The sequence below is a fragment of the Panthera onca genome, chromosome F1 (assembly GCF_046562875.1).
Source record: "Panthera onca isolate mPanOnc1 chromosome F1, mPanOnc1 haplotype 2, whole genome shotgun sequence".
Classification (NCBI taxonomy): Eukaryota; Metazoa; Chordata; class Mammalia; order Carnivora; family Felidae; genus Panthera; species Panthera onca.
The window spans coordinates 10,435,487-10,453,177 of record NC_138355.1 but is presented as its reverse complement, the minus strand read 5'-3'; the positions used below and the strand labels follow the sequence as shown (position 1 = coordinate 10,453,177).

The 17,691-nt window shown below is 41.1% G+C and overlaps 1 protein-coding gene across 4 annotated transcripts in view; it reads right to left on the bottom strand.

The window, feature by feature from the left end:
• PLD5 (phospholipase D family member 5) overlaps positions 1–17,691 on the bottom strand; it is a 408,569-nt gene that overhangs the window by 156,934 nt on the left and 233,944 nt on the right. For all 4 annotated transcript variants that reach the window (XM_081791857.1, XM_060643364.3, XM_060643363.3 and 1 more), the window contains exon 4: positions 1,450–1,561. In XM_081791857.1, coding sequence (XP_081647983.1) covers positions 1,450–1,561 — 112 coding nt within the window. The remainder of the gene's footprint in view (positions 1–1,449; positions 1,562–17,691) is intronic.

The following is a 17,691-nucleotide window of genomic DNA, read 5'->3' as shown; positions in this document are numbered from 1 at the left end:
AAATCACACAGAGTTATGCTCTCTGATGCAGATGTGCAGCCTGAGAGGCTGGGAAGGTGGGAACTCGAGTAAAGAAGGGAGGGGAAGGAAGTGTGTCAGCTAAGCCAATGTGCTGCGTCAGATGCTTATGGTGTGTGTGTATATGTGGGGTATGTGTGTATAGGTTGTGTGTGTGTGTGTGTGTGTGTGTGTGTGTGTGTGTGTGTGTGTGGTAGTAAATGCCATGGGATGTTTATCTGCAAATACAGGCACCCAGAGTTAGCCCAAAGTAATCCATTCCTAACAATGTGTCAGATAATGGATTTTATCTGAGTGGGAACCCAATCTCACATTTTTTAAACAGGAAAAGTAATACATTTCTAATTCATATTAATCCACTGTTTTTCAAAAAATATTATGCTGTGCTCAGGTGGCATACCAAAGCTTTTCAGGCCTAACAGTATCTCATAAGTTACCTTGACTTTCCTTACACAGAACAAATACTACACATGTGCCTGACCAAGCTTATGTCTTCTATGTATTTATGTCTTTCTGTAGGCTTTATCGCTTCCAACTTTCCTTCTGCAGAAGGAAAGACCACTTGGGTTCACCCTTTGCTTTATAGTCCATTGAATTTTCCAGAAGGTGTTTTCACTTAGCAGTCTGGGAAAGATGACAAGCAAAAGTGCCCAGCATGTTTAAGGAGCACACACACGAGATGCAGTGTCATCAGGTAACACTGACACTCACTGGGGCCAATGCCTTGTCTTCTCCCAGGGACGCCGGGCAGCTCAAGCATTTTCACTGGCTCACACCTGCCATGTCCGTTCGGACGCTTACAGTTCAGAGTAAATTCAGGGCCAAAATTTTTATAAAGCCATAAAAACTATTTGGAAGTGAGTTCAGTTAGTCAAGACAAAGCAAAATGAAGAAAGTTATTTCATAATGATTCCCCGTCTTCATGGGATTTTGAGACAAAGTGCAGAGTGGCCTATGAATGATGTTCTCTGTGGAATTATCTCAGAATTCATGAATTAGGCCAGGTTTCATAGACTCCTCCATCTGACTATATTATTTTAAAGAAGATGTTGCACGAGGAGAACTTCCATTTGAAGGACAAGAGGAAAACAGCAATCCAGTGTTTGTTCAAACGAGAAGTGGCTCTTTAATCACATCACAGAAGTGTTCGGAGAGGGAAAGATTCTTGTTTCTAGTTAATTATCATTTAATGGCCAGGGGATTATTTTGCATAAACTAATATGCAACAACACTATTTAAAAACTCCCAGTAGTATTGATTAATTAGTTCTCTCATTTAAAGGCGGTAATCAGGCTATTTTTCAAAGGAGAAATAAGAAGTGTATTACATGCAATGTGTCGACTATAAAAAATCATGTATTATTTTAAGTGAAATGAAAGACATCTTAACAGAATCCCTAGGGGTAGAGTAGCATAGCAACCTTGGCCTTACCCTTTAATCTCAAGGCTTCTAATACCTTTGAGTCAGCTGTTACATCACTCACTAGCTTGATTTCGATATTTTGCGAAGTCAGTTGGAGCAGCTTTTCGAAGAGACGTTGACCCTAGAAAAAAATATTCAGAGACAAGGAAAGTCAGAAGCCCTGCACATATGCTATTTTAAACAGGTATAAATAAACTTATTAAAAATTGAAATTATTCATTCAAATTTTAAAAGGCAAGCACTTCAGCAACTGATACTCATGTAAAATTGTTTCAAGAGTTACATAAACACAGCAGTAGCAGACACAGATTATGCTTTCTTGAGTGCTATGCAACCCCACAATTCTTGCCATCATAATTTCGATGCTACAGGGCAAATCTACACTTCTTTTACTTTTTCATGAATTCTGCGTTACCTACGCATGAAGGGGCAGCAGAAAATATTAGACAGTTGTGTTTGGGCTGAGACAGACCTGGATGCAAGCTGGTTTTCCAGTTTATAAATTGTGTTTCTGAATCTCACTAAATCTCCAGCTTCTTCCTCAGTAAAATGCACATAATAATATTTACCATAGAAGGTTTTTGTGAGAATTAAAGGCATTAGTCATAGGTAAGTACCCTTCCAGTGGGAGCTCTTATGGGGAAAGTCAGGGTGATTTCTCCGTGATTTGCCTGAATTCCTCTTCTGGTTTAAAACCTGTCTGACTGAATCCAACTAATGTTCTTCCTAGCACTCTGTAATTACTAGCACAATCTAAAACTGATGAAACAAAAATACAAAATAAAAAGTGAAGGTTTTGCTTCTGTAAGATTTTCACAAGCATTAAATTTTTATTGTAAGTTTTACTCTCCAGGAGCCTCTGAGTAGAGGTTGGTCTGTAGCCATCATATCATCTCAGGGAGTGGACTGCAAGCCTGTCCTATTTATTTCCCCTTGTGTGTGTTCATAGCTTCCCTCTCCTTATCATAAAAGGAAACGGTCTTCTTTTATTGATTTTTCAGATCTTTGTTATTCAGCCACAAACTCAAATGCCTTCCGGAGTCAGACAGGCAATAAGGCTTTGCTTTTAATGGCCCCCAAGTGGCAAAGTCTTATCCTGCTTTGATAAGAATGGGCCATTAATGGGGCGTCTGGGTGGCTCAGTCACCCCGTCCAGCTCAGGTCACGATCTTGAGGTTCTTGAGTTTGAGCATTGGGCTCTGTGCTGACAGCTTGGAGCCTGGAGCCTGCTTCAGATTCTGTGTCTCCCTTGCTCTCTGCCCCTCCCCTGCTCATCCTCTCTCTCTCAAAAATAAATAAACATTAAAGAAAAAAGTAAAAGAATGGACCGTTACTAATGATTACGTGCAGAGGATGGAGACTGAGAACGCAGAATGGAGGAAATGTGGATGTAGTGTGTGATTCCTGCAGTTCAGCCTCAGAAAACAGAGAAGGCAAAGATCAAAGCTTAAAGCTTTGGAGGGTAAGGAGGAGGGAGCTAGGGCCACCTGGCAGGCAGGAGTGTCTGGCATAAGTGGGAGTTGTGCCCCACGGCAGGCACAGAGGTTTCCGTCTCCTCTAACTAAGTGTGCTAGCCGAGGGTGCCAAAGGTGGAGCTCATGGAATTACTCTGCACCCAGAGCCTGGAGGCAGGCTCACAGCAGACCAGGTTTCCTAGGAGGCACTGAATGAGGGCAGCGGACTGTTGTCAACTGCTAATTTAAAAGAGGTGGAGTGGGGAGTGAGAGAGAGAAACATATGGAGAGACAGAGGACAGAAGAAAGAAAACAGGCTGACTTGCAGATTGCAGGGTCCATGTAGATTTCAGGTTTATTGCACAGAGATAAGGGGCTGGGCGGTGAGAGGCTCAGATACAGGCCAGAGGGACATCCAGGTGGGGGGCTCTGTGGTTCTCCTGCAGGGTTATCACCAAGATGACCTTCCTCATCAGCTCGGGCTCTCCACTGACGTGCACTACAATCTTGTCACACACCCTGGGATGCTTGGTGATGTCTGCATGGTCCAGATTTCTGGAGCCCAGACTCATGGTCATCATATAGTCATACAGATTATTCGTACTTTTCCCCTTCACACAGAGAAAAGGCTTATATGCTTTGTGTTTGATGAGACTCACCAGTAACGAGCTGGTATTTTTACACAAATGCTTTTTTTTTTTTTTTTTGGTTCTTAGTTCACAATGTATTTAGTACAAATGAAACATAGGAGATCTTCTAACCTATCTGTATTTCTGGCTCTGTGCCTTAAACTGATTCCCACTGTGTTATTTTTGTGAACACCAGAAATCTCAAACATGGATGAAAATAGAAACTCCCAAATCTACAGATACTGGCAGACTGTCATTAAATAAAGCTTATTTTTACTGTTAGTATGTGCTGATTACTTACACCAAGGATTCTTAAAATTGTTAATTATAGTGCTTATTGTAATGAACTTGGGCCTGGGGGGAACTTCTCTGTTTTCAATGTCTTACCTTCCTATCCACACATTCTGGCTAAGACATCAGAATGTAGTAAAAAAGGTGTGAAACACCTTCTCCATGCCGAGATCTGTAGTAAGGGCTACTGTTTTCTGAGTTAAATCTACTCACTGTATTGTTATAAAGGAATACAAAAGCCCCTTTGTTTTTAAACATCAGTATGGTTAACTCTTAACACAGGTTTGAGCTGCACAAATCCACTTGTGCTCGGATTTTTTTTGACAAATATTGCATAGTCCTGTATATGTGTTTTCTCATCCTTATGATTTTCTTAATAACATTTTCCTAGTTTACTTTATTATTCACATAACATACAAAATATGTGCTAGTTGGCTATTTATGTTATCAGTCAGACCTCTGATCAACAGGAGGCTATTAGTATCAGAGTTTTGGGGAGTCAAAAGTTTATGTGGATTTTCAACTATGCAGGGGGTTGGTACCCTATTAACCCCTGTTGTTCAAGGGTCAACCAATTTAAAAACTTGCCCTTCCTGGTGAGAAACAGTAGGCCACATTTCAAAATTAAATGAATCCTCTTGAAGATGTCAGTGGCTCAGGCATGTTGAGCAGTTTAAGCCAATTAAGCCCAGGCAGCCTGCCTAGAGATTGGAGTATGAAGTGTTGAGGGGGATTAGTTAGCCACCCAATACTGTCCCTCCTTTACCTAAAAGGAAGAAGCCACTAATAATCTGATAAAGTCAAATATCAGTGCATTTAAGGGGCCCAACAAGAGAAAAGATGCTTGAACACAGTGGGCATTTGATGATACCAACAACTCAAGAAGACAGACCTAGAGCTAAAACACAATGTAAGTATTCAAGGACAGGTAAGCATGGCTGGGACTAACACTTTATGATTTTAGAAGTAAATTAGAATAATAATTAAAGAACAGCATAGCCACTGTTGTGACCCAAATCATTGGTCTGAAGACCTCAAGGAAGAAATACCTCTAAGTGCACACACATACACATGCACACACACAAAAACATAAGGGTGACAAGGGAAGAAAAGGGTGATAGATAAATTGAGGATATATAACATGTGGCTAATAGGTGTATTGGAAGACAAAAAGAGGTAAAAAGAATAAGCTTTCAAGTAACAAAAGAAAAATTGTCCTACCTGAGGCAAGACCTAAACCTACATGTTTTTTTTTTTTTTTTAAATATGAAATTTATTGTCAAATTGGTTTCCATACAATACCCAGTGCTCATTCCAACAGGTACCTTCCTCAATACCCATCACCCACTCTTCCCTCCCTCCCACCCCCCATCAATGCTCAGTTTGTTCTCAGTTTTTAAGATAAACCTACATGTTGAAAAGATAATTGAAGATGAAGGTAAATGCAGTGCGGAAAGACACATTTAGGTACATTCTATGACACTGATCAATAACAAAGAGAAAGAGAAATTCTTAAAACCCGGCCAAAAAAAAACCCAAAAACAAAAGCTACCTATCAAGCAAAATGGATCAGACTGGCATGGAGCCAACCATTTGCAACACTAAGTTGGTACATGGTGGCTACAGACTATAAAATAAAAAATAACTAAAGCAAAGGAATGCTTTACTCAAAGATTTTACCCACCAGCGTGAAAAAAAGAGAAATATTTGCAGATATATACAGATTTAGAAACTATATTACCTACATAACCCATATGAAGGACATATTCAAGGAAAGAATCTAATTAAACAGTAAAGGACACTAATCACCATCAAGGAGGATGAAAAGGATAAGAGACAAGTGATGAGCAAGATGATATGGATTATGTGTTTGATGTACCTGGTAAATAAAGATTCTTGACATAGAAGAGACACATTACAGGGGAAGGTCTACTGTTCTACTGAGAATCTATTACGTGATTCTCAGTGGGAGGCACTACTACCCTAAAGGGGATGAGTTTGTTCACTGTGTGCATGTGTGTGTAAGTTATTCTTTTTATAAATAAAACACAGATATATATACAATAAATATGCAACATATCTGTGGTATTAAAATCTCATGGTTGGGGGGGTGCAGGTTTAGGGAAAAAAACGTCTAAAAAGTCTCTTTAGTAAGGTGATAGAAAAAAGAAGATTGAGAAACACTGGTCTACAACAAACAGGATAAAGAATCTCAGTAAAAATTAGAATGAGAGTTGGGAGGGCTTAAAAGAGCTAGATGAGAAAGAGTAGGCAATTATTCTGTGATGGCACAATTTATGGAGCAGTGACAGTTATAAATTGGTATGTACCAAACAACATGGCATCTAAATACATAAAGCAAAGGCTAACAGTAATGCAATTAAAACACTGCAACAATATAATACTTCAAAATATGTCTTTCACAAGTGGGTGACCTAAAAAGGAATAAATGAGAATATATGAAAATTAAATAATATTATCAATAAACTTGATTAGGTATATACATTTATACATATTTCTCATTTTATATATGAAACCCCTCAAAACAATAATTTGCTTGTCTGTAGAACATCATGAAAATCTGTTCTGTAACTGTCATTAAGAAAATTTGAACAAGGGGTGCCTGGGTGGCTCAGTCAGTTAAGTGTTTGACTCTTGATTTTGGCTCAGGTCATGACCTCACAGTTCGGTTTGTGGGTTTGAGCCCCGTGTTGGGCTCTGTGGTGATAGTGTGGAGCCCGCTTGGGATTCGCTCTCTGCCCCTCCCTGCTTGCACACTTACTGTTTCTTGCTCTCTCTCAAAATAAATAAACTTATCTTTATATATATATTTACATAGCTTTTTTTTTTTAAAGAAAGAAAACCTGAACAAAGTTTAAGGAAGATATTCTACCAGCTTCATTCTTTTATCATAATCCAAGAAAATGAGAAACTGACAATTAACAAGCAACACATAAAACAAATCATATCTACTTGAAAATTTAACTTACTCAGATTATCTGTACATCATAGGAGAAAAGAAAAGTGAATTTCTGTATTCTCTGGAAAGCTATAAATAGGTGGGTACTTCAGAGCAAAACCATGAAATGAGGCAATATCTGGTGTCAGGGAAATTTATAACCGTAAATGTCTACAGCTTTATAAAAAATATAAAGTCATGCATAGGAATGGATAAACACAGAAGGGAACTTAATAGAGAATCCAGAAATGGTGCACACAGGATTATATCAATAACAAAGGCACTGTTTTAATTCAGTCTGAAAAAGATAAAGTGGTTAAATCTGGCACAATTGAAAAGACCCCTATATTACACCACTTAGAAAAATATGTTTTCAGGGAAAATAAAAACATATCAATAGTTTCAAGAAAATCTATGCAAGTATGGACAGGTATGTTCCATCTTCAAGTAGGGCAAACCTTAACCAAGCTATAGGAGGCTAAATAATGGTCCCCAAAATGTCAGGTCCTAATCTGGAGTCTGCAAATTTTATCTTATTTGGAAATAGAATCTTCACAGATATGATTAAAGATTTCGAGATGAGATTATCCTGGATTATTATCTGAGAAGGTCTTAAATGTAATCAGTGTACTTGAAGGAGAAAGGCAGAGAGGCAGAAGGGATTAGACACACCCAGGGGAGGCTGCCACCTGGAGACAGGGCAGAGGTGTTTGGAGATGCCAGCCTTGGAGACTGGAGGGATAGAGCCACCAGCTAAGGGGCGCTGGCAGCTGCCAGAAACTGGAAGGGGTGAGAAGTGTTCTCTCCCAGTAGTGGGGGCTGCTGGAGCCTCAGGACAGAGCACTGCTCTGCTCTGACACCTAGGTTTCAGCCCAGGGAAACTGATTTCAGACTTCTGCCCTCTGGAACCAGGAGAAAATAAATTTCTGTTGTTGTAAGCCATCTGTCTGTGGTGCTTTGTTGCTCTGGCCACAGGAAGCTAATACACAAGCTAGCTACATAGAAGCAATAAAAGATATACAGAATTACCAAAGTTAAAAAATTATACAGAAAAAGATACCACAAAGTAAGTGCAGAAACAGCAAAAATTTGGAATAGTTGTTATGTAGATGAGAAGAAGGGAGGGCCTGATAGCTGTACTCTACAAAAATGCATACAAATTAATAAGAAAAGACCAAAAGCCCAATCAAAGTTGGGCAAAGTGTGGCTATTGAACACGAAGGATGCTTCATGTAGCCAAAGAAATCACAATGCAAAGCAATACGGACATCTCTCTTTGTAAGCAGGAGACTGGAAAATATTTATGAGTGGCAACCTTTACTCCCATCGATGATCTGGGGACAGGACATTCTAACATTGCTGCCTTCCACTCAGTAACCCCACAACTAGAATGCATCCCAAAGACACATAAGCACCAAAATGTGTGTGTGTGTGATTATACATCTTAGGTATGCTGTTACCCACTGATGCACACATATATACACACATACATGTACACATGTGTCTATATGTGCACATAAAGTTTCAATCAAAGTATAAAAGGGTGGATGACTGATATTAAATGATTGATGACACAGTTACTAGAAAACAAGACTAGGATTTATCTTAAGCCATGATGTCCTTTTAAAGCAATACACTTGCCTTGATTTTTTTCTTTCTTTTTTTATATGAAATTTATTGTCAAATTGGTTTCCATACAACACCCAGTGCTCATCCCAACAGGTGCCCTCCTCAATACCCATCACCCACCCTCCCCTCCTTCCCAGCCCCCATCAACCCTCAGTTTGTTCTCAGTTTTTAATAGTCTCTTATGGTTTGGCTCCCTCCCTCTCTTTTTTCTTTTTTGATTTTTTTCTTTAATTTATGATTTAAGAGACAAAACCATATATGCATGGATCCCGTCTTGACTCAATTTCCTATTTATTTAGCCAATTAATTAAATTATCTTCAAGATTGATCACTTATTTACTTACTATCTTTGCTGAAATTTTCAGCACTAAAGAGCTGAAAATTTTTTTCATTTATTTTTAAGTTTATTTATTTTTGAGACAAAGACAGCATGCACGGGGGAGGGACAGACAGAGAGGAAGAGAGAGAATCCCAAGCAGGCTGCACATTGTCAGCACAGAGCTTGACTCAGGGCTCGAACTCACAAAACTGTGAAATCACGACCTAAGCCAAAACCAAGAGTCATATGCTTAACCAACTGAGCCACCCAGGTGCCCTTCTTTTTTTCACTGAGAAAAATTACTGAAATTTTATTTACTTACTATACTTACTGAAATATCTAAAGATTGCCAGGGATATAAATATATTATTTGTACATTTGTCATCATCAGCTTTTATTCTCAAATAAAAGGACCCCCAGAACAGGGAGAAGTGTCTTTTAAGCAATTTCATTCAACACATCTACTGGATGCTCGCTAAGTGCCAGGACCTTCATAAGTGCTGGAGATAAATGATAAGTAGGTAAATACAGCCCAGTGTGTCAGATGTCAGGGTCGAGACCTAGAGACAACATAGCAGGGGCACTAATAACCCTAAGGCACAGCCTAAGGCACACAGGGAAAGTTCCCCAAAGGAGGGGAGGAAAGAAAAGAATGTTCCAGGTGGAGACCTGAGGCCTGAGAACTAAGTAGGAGGGTCTCGTAAGCCTGGGCGGAATTTGGTCCATGTCTGGAAAGCTCCGTGGATCTCCAAAGGATTTTACATACGGAAGCACATCATTGAATTTCTGTTCTAAAAGAAAATTTTGACTGCAAATCGGAGAAGGACGGGTACAGGGCAGGGCTGGAGGCCGAACACAGCAATCAAGTCAGTATGTGGTCCGGTGAGAGACACGGAGTTGTGTCAGTGGCAGCCAGAACGACGGAAAGATCTCATGTGTCGCCAAGATGGCACAGTGACAGACTCCATGGCGAGGTGTGGGCTTGCGGGAGACAGCACAGCCAGGAAAGGTGGCCAGAGGCCCCAGCAGCTCTCTGGACGTGTCTGCGGGACATGGAACTCCTCATCTGAAGGGAGAAGATGCTGGCCTAGGAATCAGCTCACCAATGTCCTGAGGTCATGGATCAGTCACAGCTTTGGGAAGTCAGTGCCATCGGCCCCCCAGCTGAGTGGAGAACACTCGTTTTGTGGGCCAGGAGCAGCAAGCATCACCCGCCTGGTGCCAGGGGTGAGTATCTGCTATGCAGGCATGCAGCCTGCCGCTCCATTCATTAACCCAGGTTTCATCCCACTAAGGGGCTTAATTATTCTGAACAGTTCCTCATCGAGGCCTTGCCTAACAATGGTAAGATATGCAGACAGTGGGTAGCAGCACAGCCACCCCCCCTCAGGGGCAGATAGATGAAGAGACACGAATGAGCTCATCCTACCAATCATGGGCCACGAAACAGCAAGGGATTAATATCAGCAGTGGCATGTTTGAAACAGGGACCTAGGCTCTGAATTCCTACAGTAGCTGGAAAGTAGCTTTGGGGTTCTCCAGCATCCACTCCGGCTGCAAAGGGCAGGTGGACAAGGTCATCTCGGCAGTGTGATCGGCTGTGTCCGGAAAAGTGTGGACGGCACGGCTTGTCAGCACCGCTGTGCAGAAAAGGCGGGTGTGATGGGCAAGGGAGGGATGCATGGCATACGCCAGATACTTCAGCTCTCCCACAGTCACTTGTTCTGAGGGGACAGCGGGCCCCACATTGAACGGAGACAGGATTCCTTCAGATCCTTACTCATGACAGCCCAGCTCCCCCTGTAACATAACCATGAGGGTGTCCTAACACGCTCCCTGAAAATCCCTCCGTCTGAAGAAAGAAGCCCAGCCTCCTTAGCCCTCTGACCCTACCTTTTCTATTTTTTTAAAGATATTTATTTATTTTGGGGGAGAGCGCAAGCGGGGTAGGGGTAGAGAGAGGTGGATAGAGGATCTGAATCAGGCCCCACACTGACAGGCTGACAGCAGTGAACCCGATGTGGGGCTCGAACTCACGAACCGCGAGATCATGATGAGGTCGGATGCTCAACTGACGAAGTCACCTGGGTGCCCCATGACCCCACTTCTAAGAACTGACCCCAGGTGAATGAGCAAAAAGAAAATGTTTTGCACAGAGATATTTATAGTAGCAGAATTTATTCAGAAAGAGAAAAATTAAAAAAAATACGTTAAATGTCCAATAATAAAGAGTTCTATAAATTTAATCTGGTCCATCTACAACATTGGATATTATACAGCCAATGTAAAATAACGTTTACCAATAACATGAGAAAGGGCTTCCAGTGTAATGTCAAGATCAAAATTAAAATATAAACTTTACATAATATGAGCATATGTATGTACTTATGCATAAAATACCAAACTTAAAAAAAGTTTTATTGATGGTCACATGGATGATTTTGTTTTTCTTTATTTCTCTGTAGTTTCCAAGTTTTCTTTCTTTTTTTTTTTTTTTAATGTTTATTTATTTTTGAGACAGAGAGAGACAGAGCATGAACAGGGGAGGGGCAGAGAGAGAGGGAGACACAGAATCTGAAACGGGCTCCAGGCTCTGAGCTGTCAGCACAGAGCCCGACGCGGGGCTCGAACTCACGGACCGCGAGATCATGACCTGAGCCGAAGTCGGACGTTTAACCGACCAAGCCACCCAGGCACCCCTCCAAATTTTCTGTAGTGAGAAGCTATTTCTATTATAATGAGAAAAAAAATCCAACTGATTCTTTCTAAAACAAAGTTGCAAAAACATAAACTGGCCATACACAGGAAATGCAGCAAGGAGGTCTAGACACAAAACAATCAAGCCTTTTAGGTAAACAAAACTAAGATAAGACAATTTTAAGAAAAAAACATTTTTTAATCCAAATAACTGGGAAGAGTATCTTTGGGTTCATGATTTATTCATGCCTATATGATTGGATTTTAAAAGAATCACAGAGGTTAAACTCTCGCTAATCATAGTGCTTATGAGTTTATATCAGAATGATGATTTCCCTTGGAAATATATTGGAAAGCAAGCAAGAGCATAATTAGGATTGCTCAACAGATGGGGAAACAGAAGCACAGTGAAGCAGCAGGAAGTTACCAAGAAAGAACAGCACCAAGGGAGAACCAGAAGCCATAGGAGCCAGAGAGCTCGCTGGGCCACCAAGAGCCAAGGACAGCCTTCCCGACCTGCTTGGTGCTGCTTTAGCATTCTGCATTGCCAACAGTGGTTTCTCCAGCAACTCCACTATACTTTGAGTTCCACAAGGGGTGGGGACCACTGCTTATTTGGTTTCACATCTCCAGCAAACAGCGCGGTACCTTACTAATTATCTGTGCAATAAAGGCACACACAAAATCGCTTTGTGGCCACATTTCAAATGCAAGAATGCTAATTTATAAGCATCTGCTGAGTGTTGACTTTGTGGAAGAGGGAAAAAGATGCTACTTTGCAAGAAGGAGACATCCTTTCCATCAGGTGATGCTATTTTCATGCTGACACTGAACACCGGGAGCTTGACTGAAATAATATTTAGCCTAGAGATGAGAGGGCTGAAGAGGGATCTACTGTTTCCAATCCCAAGGCAACTACTGGGCTCCCTTCTCTTCCTGACCACATGCTAGACAATAAAGCTACAGGAATAAACATGGCACATGGCCTGGAGTCCAGAACGGTGTGGAATATTCCAGTAGAAGTTGCCACCATTTTATATCATCACTGAGAGAACAACTGGAATTAATGGGGTTTGTTCATCATGTTACTGAAACACAGAACATTGGATGACAATCCTGGTGGGAAGGCACCAATGTGGCCCAGCCATCAAATCTAGAAGCATCAAATCACTGTTTATTAGACTGGGGTGCTTTTAGGCAGCGATACTCAATCCTGGCTGCCTAACAGAACCACCATTATAACAGTATCAAAGCCTGGCCCCTCTCCAGACACTCTAATTTTAGTGTTTTGGGGTGACCTGGGCATCTATATGTTCCAGAAGCTTTCCTGGTGATTTGACAGGTAGTCATGGTTGAACACTGCCCTACTGGGGGAGGAGGAGGAGAATCTACCTGAAAACATACACATTTCACTTTCTTCTTTCTTCACCGAAACCCCGAAGAACTTGAACTAGTATCCTGAGTAGAATTATCTCAACCCCCTTGAATAGAAGTTGAGAATGTGACAGACATCTTAAAGTTATTCCCGCTCTCAGGTTACATAGAAAGCAGGCATCCACTAAGTAAATGTACAACTAAATGTCCTGCACCAGGAAAACAAAAATGAAAGTGAAAACAGAAACTCTCTTTCATGAGCTCCATTATTTGTTGTTTTACAAACATTATCTAAATCAGATTTACAAACCCATCCAAAGAGACTGGCATTATTATACCCGTTTTATAGATGAGTTAATTGAGGATCAGATGGGTCATGACATTTATCTAACGTGGCCACAACTACTAAATTACTGGTCACGTCACACAGATTTGCTGCCAAACCCTGTGATCTTTCCACTAGATTATGTGCCTCCTGAAGAATGCTGCTTATTTGTCTTTTCTACAAAACCAAACTCTGAGAACTGAAAATAAACAAAATAATGAATTCTAAACTGAGCCAAAAAACAGAGCATTAGTATGCATCCTAATCTTGTTTCCATTCATTTATACATGTTCTATTTTTCTCTCTAGCCCTGTAAAAACATACAAAACAGACAAGAGTTGGCCACGATATAGTAGAAATGCATGCAAGCCCTCGGATCCGCATCAAAACAAGGGATAAAATGTGTGTTCTTCGTGTTGAATAGGAATATGTCACTTTCTCTGACTGTCTCACACCAAGTTACTAGTTACAAGGCACCAACCTCTTAATTGCAACAGGCTCAAAGAATTTCAGTTACTTAAAGAATCCAGTCTCCACCAAGCACACTCCTCTCCTTTCAGACATAGTAAAAAGCAGGAACTGTTGTAATTCTATTTTTCCTAGATAACACACAAAAAAAAAACCCAGTACAAAAAAAAATTCTTATTAAATATTATGATGAGGCTGCAAGATTTTTGGGTACCTTTCTCAGACTTTCACACTGGCAAAAACAGGATTCTCTTGGTTCCAGAAATACCCCTGTGTTGCAAAGTGGACACTGTTTGTCTACACGATCAATGAATGAACAGCGTCCTTCACCAGACTTGGGGGAGGGAGTGGACCTACCTTGGGACAGGAGGGGTGGAATGAAAGGAAGAATGGAAAGATGGTGGAGACTGGAGAACACAGAGCCATAGCTGACCCCTCCAGACTGCAGGCTTCCTAGGAGGCCTCGAAACACAGTGATTCTAATAGAAAATGTTAATAATGCTATTTATGAAAAAGTCGTGAACGTAGCTATAAAAGACATGCGACAAGGAAGAGGTTTCCAAGTTAGGTAAAGCGAAAGCCTTTGTCTGTTGGTTAACCTACATCTATAGAGTCAGTTAGGAAGAATACTGCTAGCAAGGAATGAGTGGTCTAGAAGATGTGACCCATGCGAGTCACACTCACATGCAGCTGCCTTGCCCATGACAGCAAGGTGTGGCCCACCAGCATCAAGGGGAGATCTCTCAATGTCGCCTGGGTATAGGAGTCTTCAACTTAAAACAAAAACAAGGAGAGGGGCACCTGGGTGGCTCAGTTGGTTAAGTATCTGACTTCAGCTCAGGTCACGATCTCATGGTTCGTGGTTCAAGGACGTTTGGCTCTGAGCTGATGGTGTGGAGCCTGCTTGGAGCCTTCTCTCTCTCTCCTTCTCTCTCTGCCCCTTCCCCACTTGCTCTCTCTTTCTCTCTCAAACTAAATAAACTTTAAAAACAAAACAAAATAAATAAAACAAAACAAGGAGCAGAAAACTAGCCAAGTGACCAACCAACAAAAATCAGAAATGGCTATAGGTTTGAGAAGACCACATTACTTCCATGGATTCAAGATTTAAGATGTCAGTGTCCAGAGATACATGTGTATATGTGTGCACACGCGCATGGATGAGTGTAGATAAGCAGATGGGTGATAGCAAGACTTTGCGTAGCTATGTGTTTGTGTAAAGACTTGTGCTTAAAAAATGGAAGTTACAATAATTTGCATAATCCTTATCTACCCAGGGCTTTACATTTAAAAAAAAAATTTTAATGTTTATTTATTTTTGAGAGAGAGAGAGAGAGAGAGAGAGAGAGAGCACTCGCGCAAGTTGGGGCAGAAGAGAGAGGGAGAGACAGATTCGGAAGCAGGCTCCAGGCTCTGAGCTATCAACACAGAGCCCGATGCGGGGCTCAAACTCATGAACTGTGAGATCATGACCTGAGCCGAAATCAGATGCTCAACCAACTGAGCCACCCAGGCATCCCAAGCTTTACATTTTTAGAAACGATATGTTTCTTTCTTAATTTTACTTGGTAACCACCCCAGTTTCCAGCACAGTGAAAAGCACATAATAAGAACTCATTATTTGTTAGTAAAATTAAACTGATTGGAATGAGAGTTGCAGTGTGTACACAAATAACATTCGTGAGAATAAACGCATAATAAGATGGCCAAACACTGTTCCGTATCCTTCACAGATCTTAACTAGTGTGATCTGCACAACTTACGAGATATGTACGCTCTATGACCCTGATGTTGCTGCTGAGGAAATCGAGGCCTACAGAGTTCAGCATCTCACTCAAAGTCACAAGGCTGATAAAAGTAGATAAAGAATTAAGTAGATAAAAAGGAACCTGAGCTACCCCTTCCTCATTCACCTCTAGAGTCTGCCTACCAACCACAGTCTAGAGACAGGATCCTGGCTTGTGTTCCCCCAAACCACCCGTGGATCACTGAACTTTCATTCATGTTACTCATGAAATTGAGCGAATACCATTACATTTTCTAAATCATAATTTTTCAAAATTGTGATGTCTCATCAATTGGCAATCATGACTCACTGCCGATGAATAACTAATTGATTTCACATAAATGCATCTCTTAAAGATTCAGTTGCGGGAGCTCATTAATTATTTTATTTGGTTTCTCACAGTGAACTCACAGAGAACAGGTTTGTTTGTCCCCCCACCCCTCCCCCAGGGAATTAGGTAGCTCTGAAATCATCAAGTCACATTTCCTGGCTTTTCCTGAATAGTCTTGATTTCATAAATCCCCATCATTTTATCCTATAAATTAGGAATCCCATTGTCCTAAAAATTTCAGTATTTCAGGGTCTAAACTCACCATCTGGACAGAAAGAAACAAAATCCTTTGCCCAATTTAAAATTTTCATTAAATTTTAAAATATGGTAACCATGGAACTATAGACCTCACTAGCCCTTGCCATCCACGGTTTCATACAGAGAAAAGTTACCCACCAATTTCCTTCCACACATAAAGAAGCAAATAAACACAACACCCAAGTGCAAGATGGAAAAGACAAGATGAATTTTTCAGGGTAGGAATTAAAACAGCAACCTCTTGGGACTACAGACTGAAAATGCATTTTTAATGAATGTGTCTGTTTCCACACACACACACACACACACACACACACACACACACACACACGGCTGGCACTTATCATCCTGGTGATAACGACCGTCACTCAGTCTTATAAAATTGCTTCTCATCCAGAAAAGACACAGAGGTCATGTGCCATGTTTATCTGTGTCTCTTTTCTGCCGAGCTGGGGCCTGCCTGACACCAGCTGACCATTCCTCAGGGCATTCCTCATTCCTTACATTTGTATTATAATAAGTAGATGGGCCGACTCTCAGTTGTCCTGTTTATCTATGGGTCATTTGTGGTTTCCACATTGGACTTTTCAGACTCTGTTTGTTTGACTATTTTACTCCTCTTAAAACTATTTTCTTTTAAAAAATATATTAGTGGAAAATAAGCTGTGAACTGGGCCAATTTTCGTTATACTAGAACATCTTAAAAAAATTTTTTTAGGGACCCCTGGGTGGCTCAGTCAGTTAAGCGGCCGACTTTGGCTCAGGTCACGATCTCACGGTTTGTGAGTTCAAGTCCTGCAACGGGCTCTGTGCTGACAGATCAGGGCCTGGCGCCTGCTTCGGATTCTGTGTCTCCCTCTCTCTCTGCCCCTGCTCCGCTCATGCTCTGTCTCTCATAAATAAATAAATGTTTAAAAATATTTAAATGTGTTCACTTGGGGGGAGGACAGAAGGGAACCAGCTTCTTGCAAAATAATCTTTAAGCCCAAGGGGTACTTGGGTGGCTCAGTCAGTGTAAACATCTGACTTTGGCTCAGGCCATTATCTTGCAGTTTGTGAGTTCAATCCCTGAATTAGGCTGTCTGCTTGAGCATAGAGTCTGCTTTCGATCCTCTCCCTCCCTCTCTCTCTCTCTGCCCCTCCCCTACTCTCTCTCTCTCTCTCTTCCAGATATAAATAAAAATTAAAAAAAAAAAAGGCCAAGACATATGGTATTTAGACAAGTTCTTCTGGGTCCCTTTACAAACCGCTCTAGTGGTCAAGGATTGCATGAGGGAAGGTGAGAAATGGAGCCAGTCACCAAGCACCATTTCTATGCCATAGGCTCGCTCTCTCTTTTTTATGGATTTGTTTCTTTTATGATTTCCGTATTCATCTTAGTGCAATAGATTCAACTCTGCTAGCATGTCAACTCCAAGGAAGGGATCTTGAGTTTGTCCGCTGGTGTATCCCATACGCCCTCAACAGGGCCTGCACACCGGAGACCTCAGTCATATTTGACTGCTTGCTTCCCTCCTTTGACTCCCAACGGGGTCAAATGTGATCACTTTGAAGACATAAATACCTTGAAAATACGTTATAAATCTAGGAACTTCCCCTTTCATTTATACTTTTTGTCTCCAGGCTGATGCCTGGGTTGAGTTGCCAGCACGCAAACCTGTTTGTAGACTCATGTTTCCTGGTGTGGCTTGTAGGTTCTAGGGAAGTGTGGTGCCCACATAAAATGCTAGC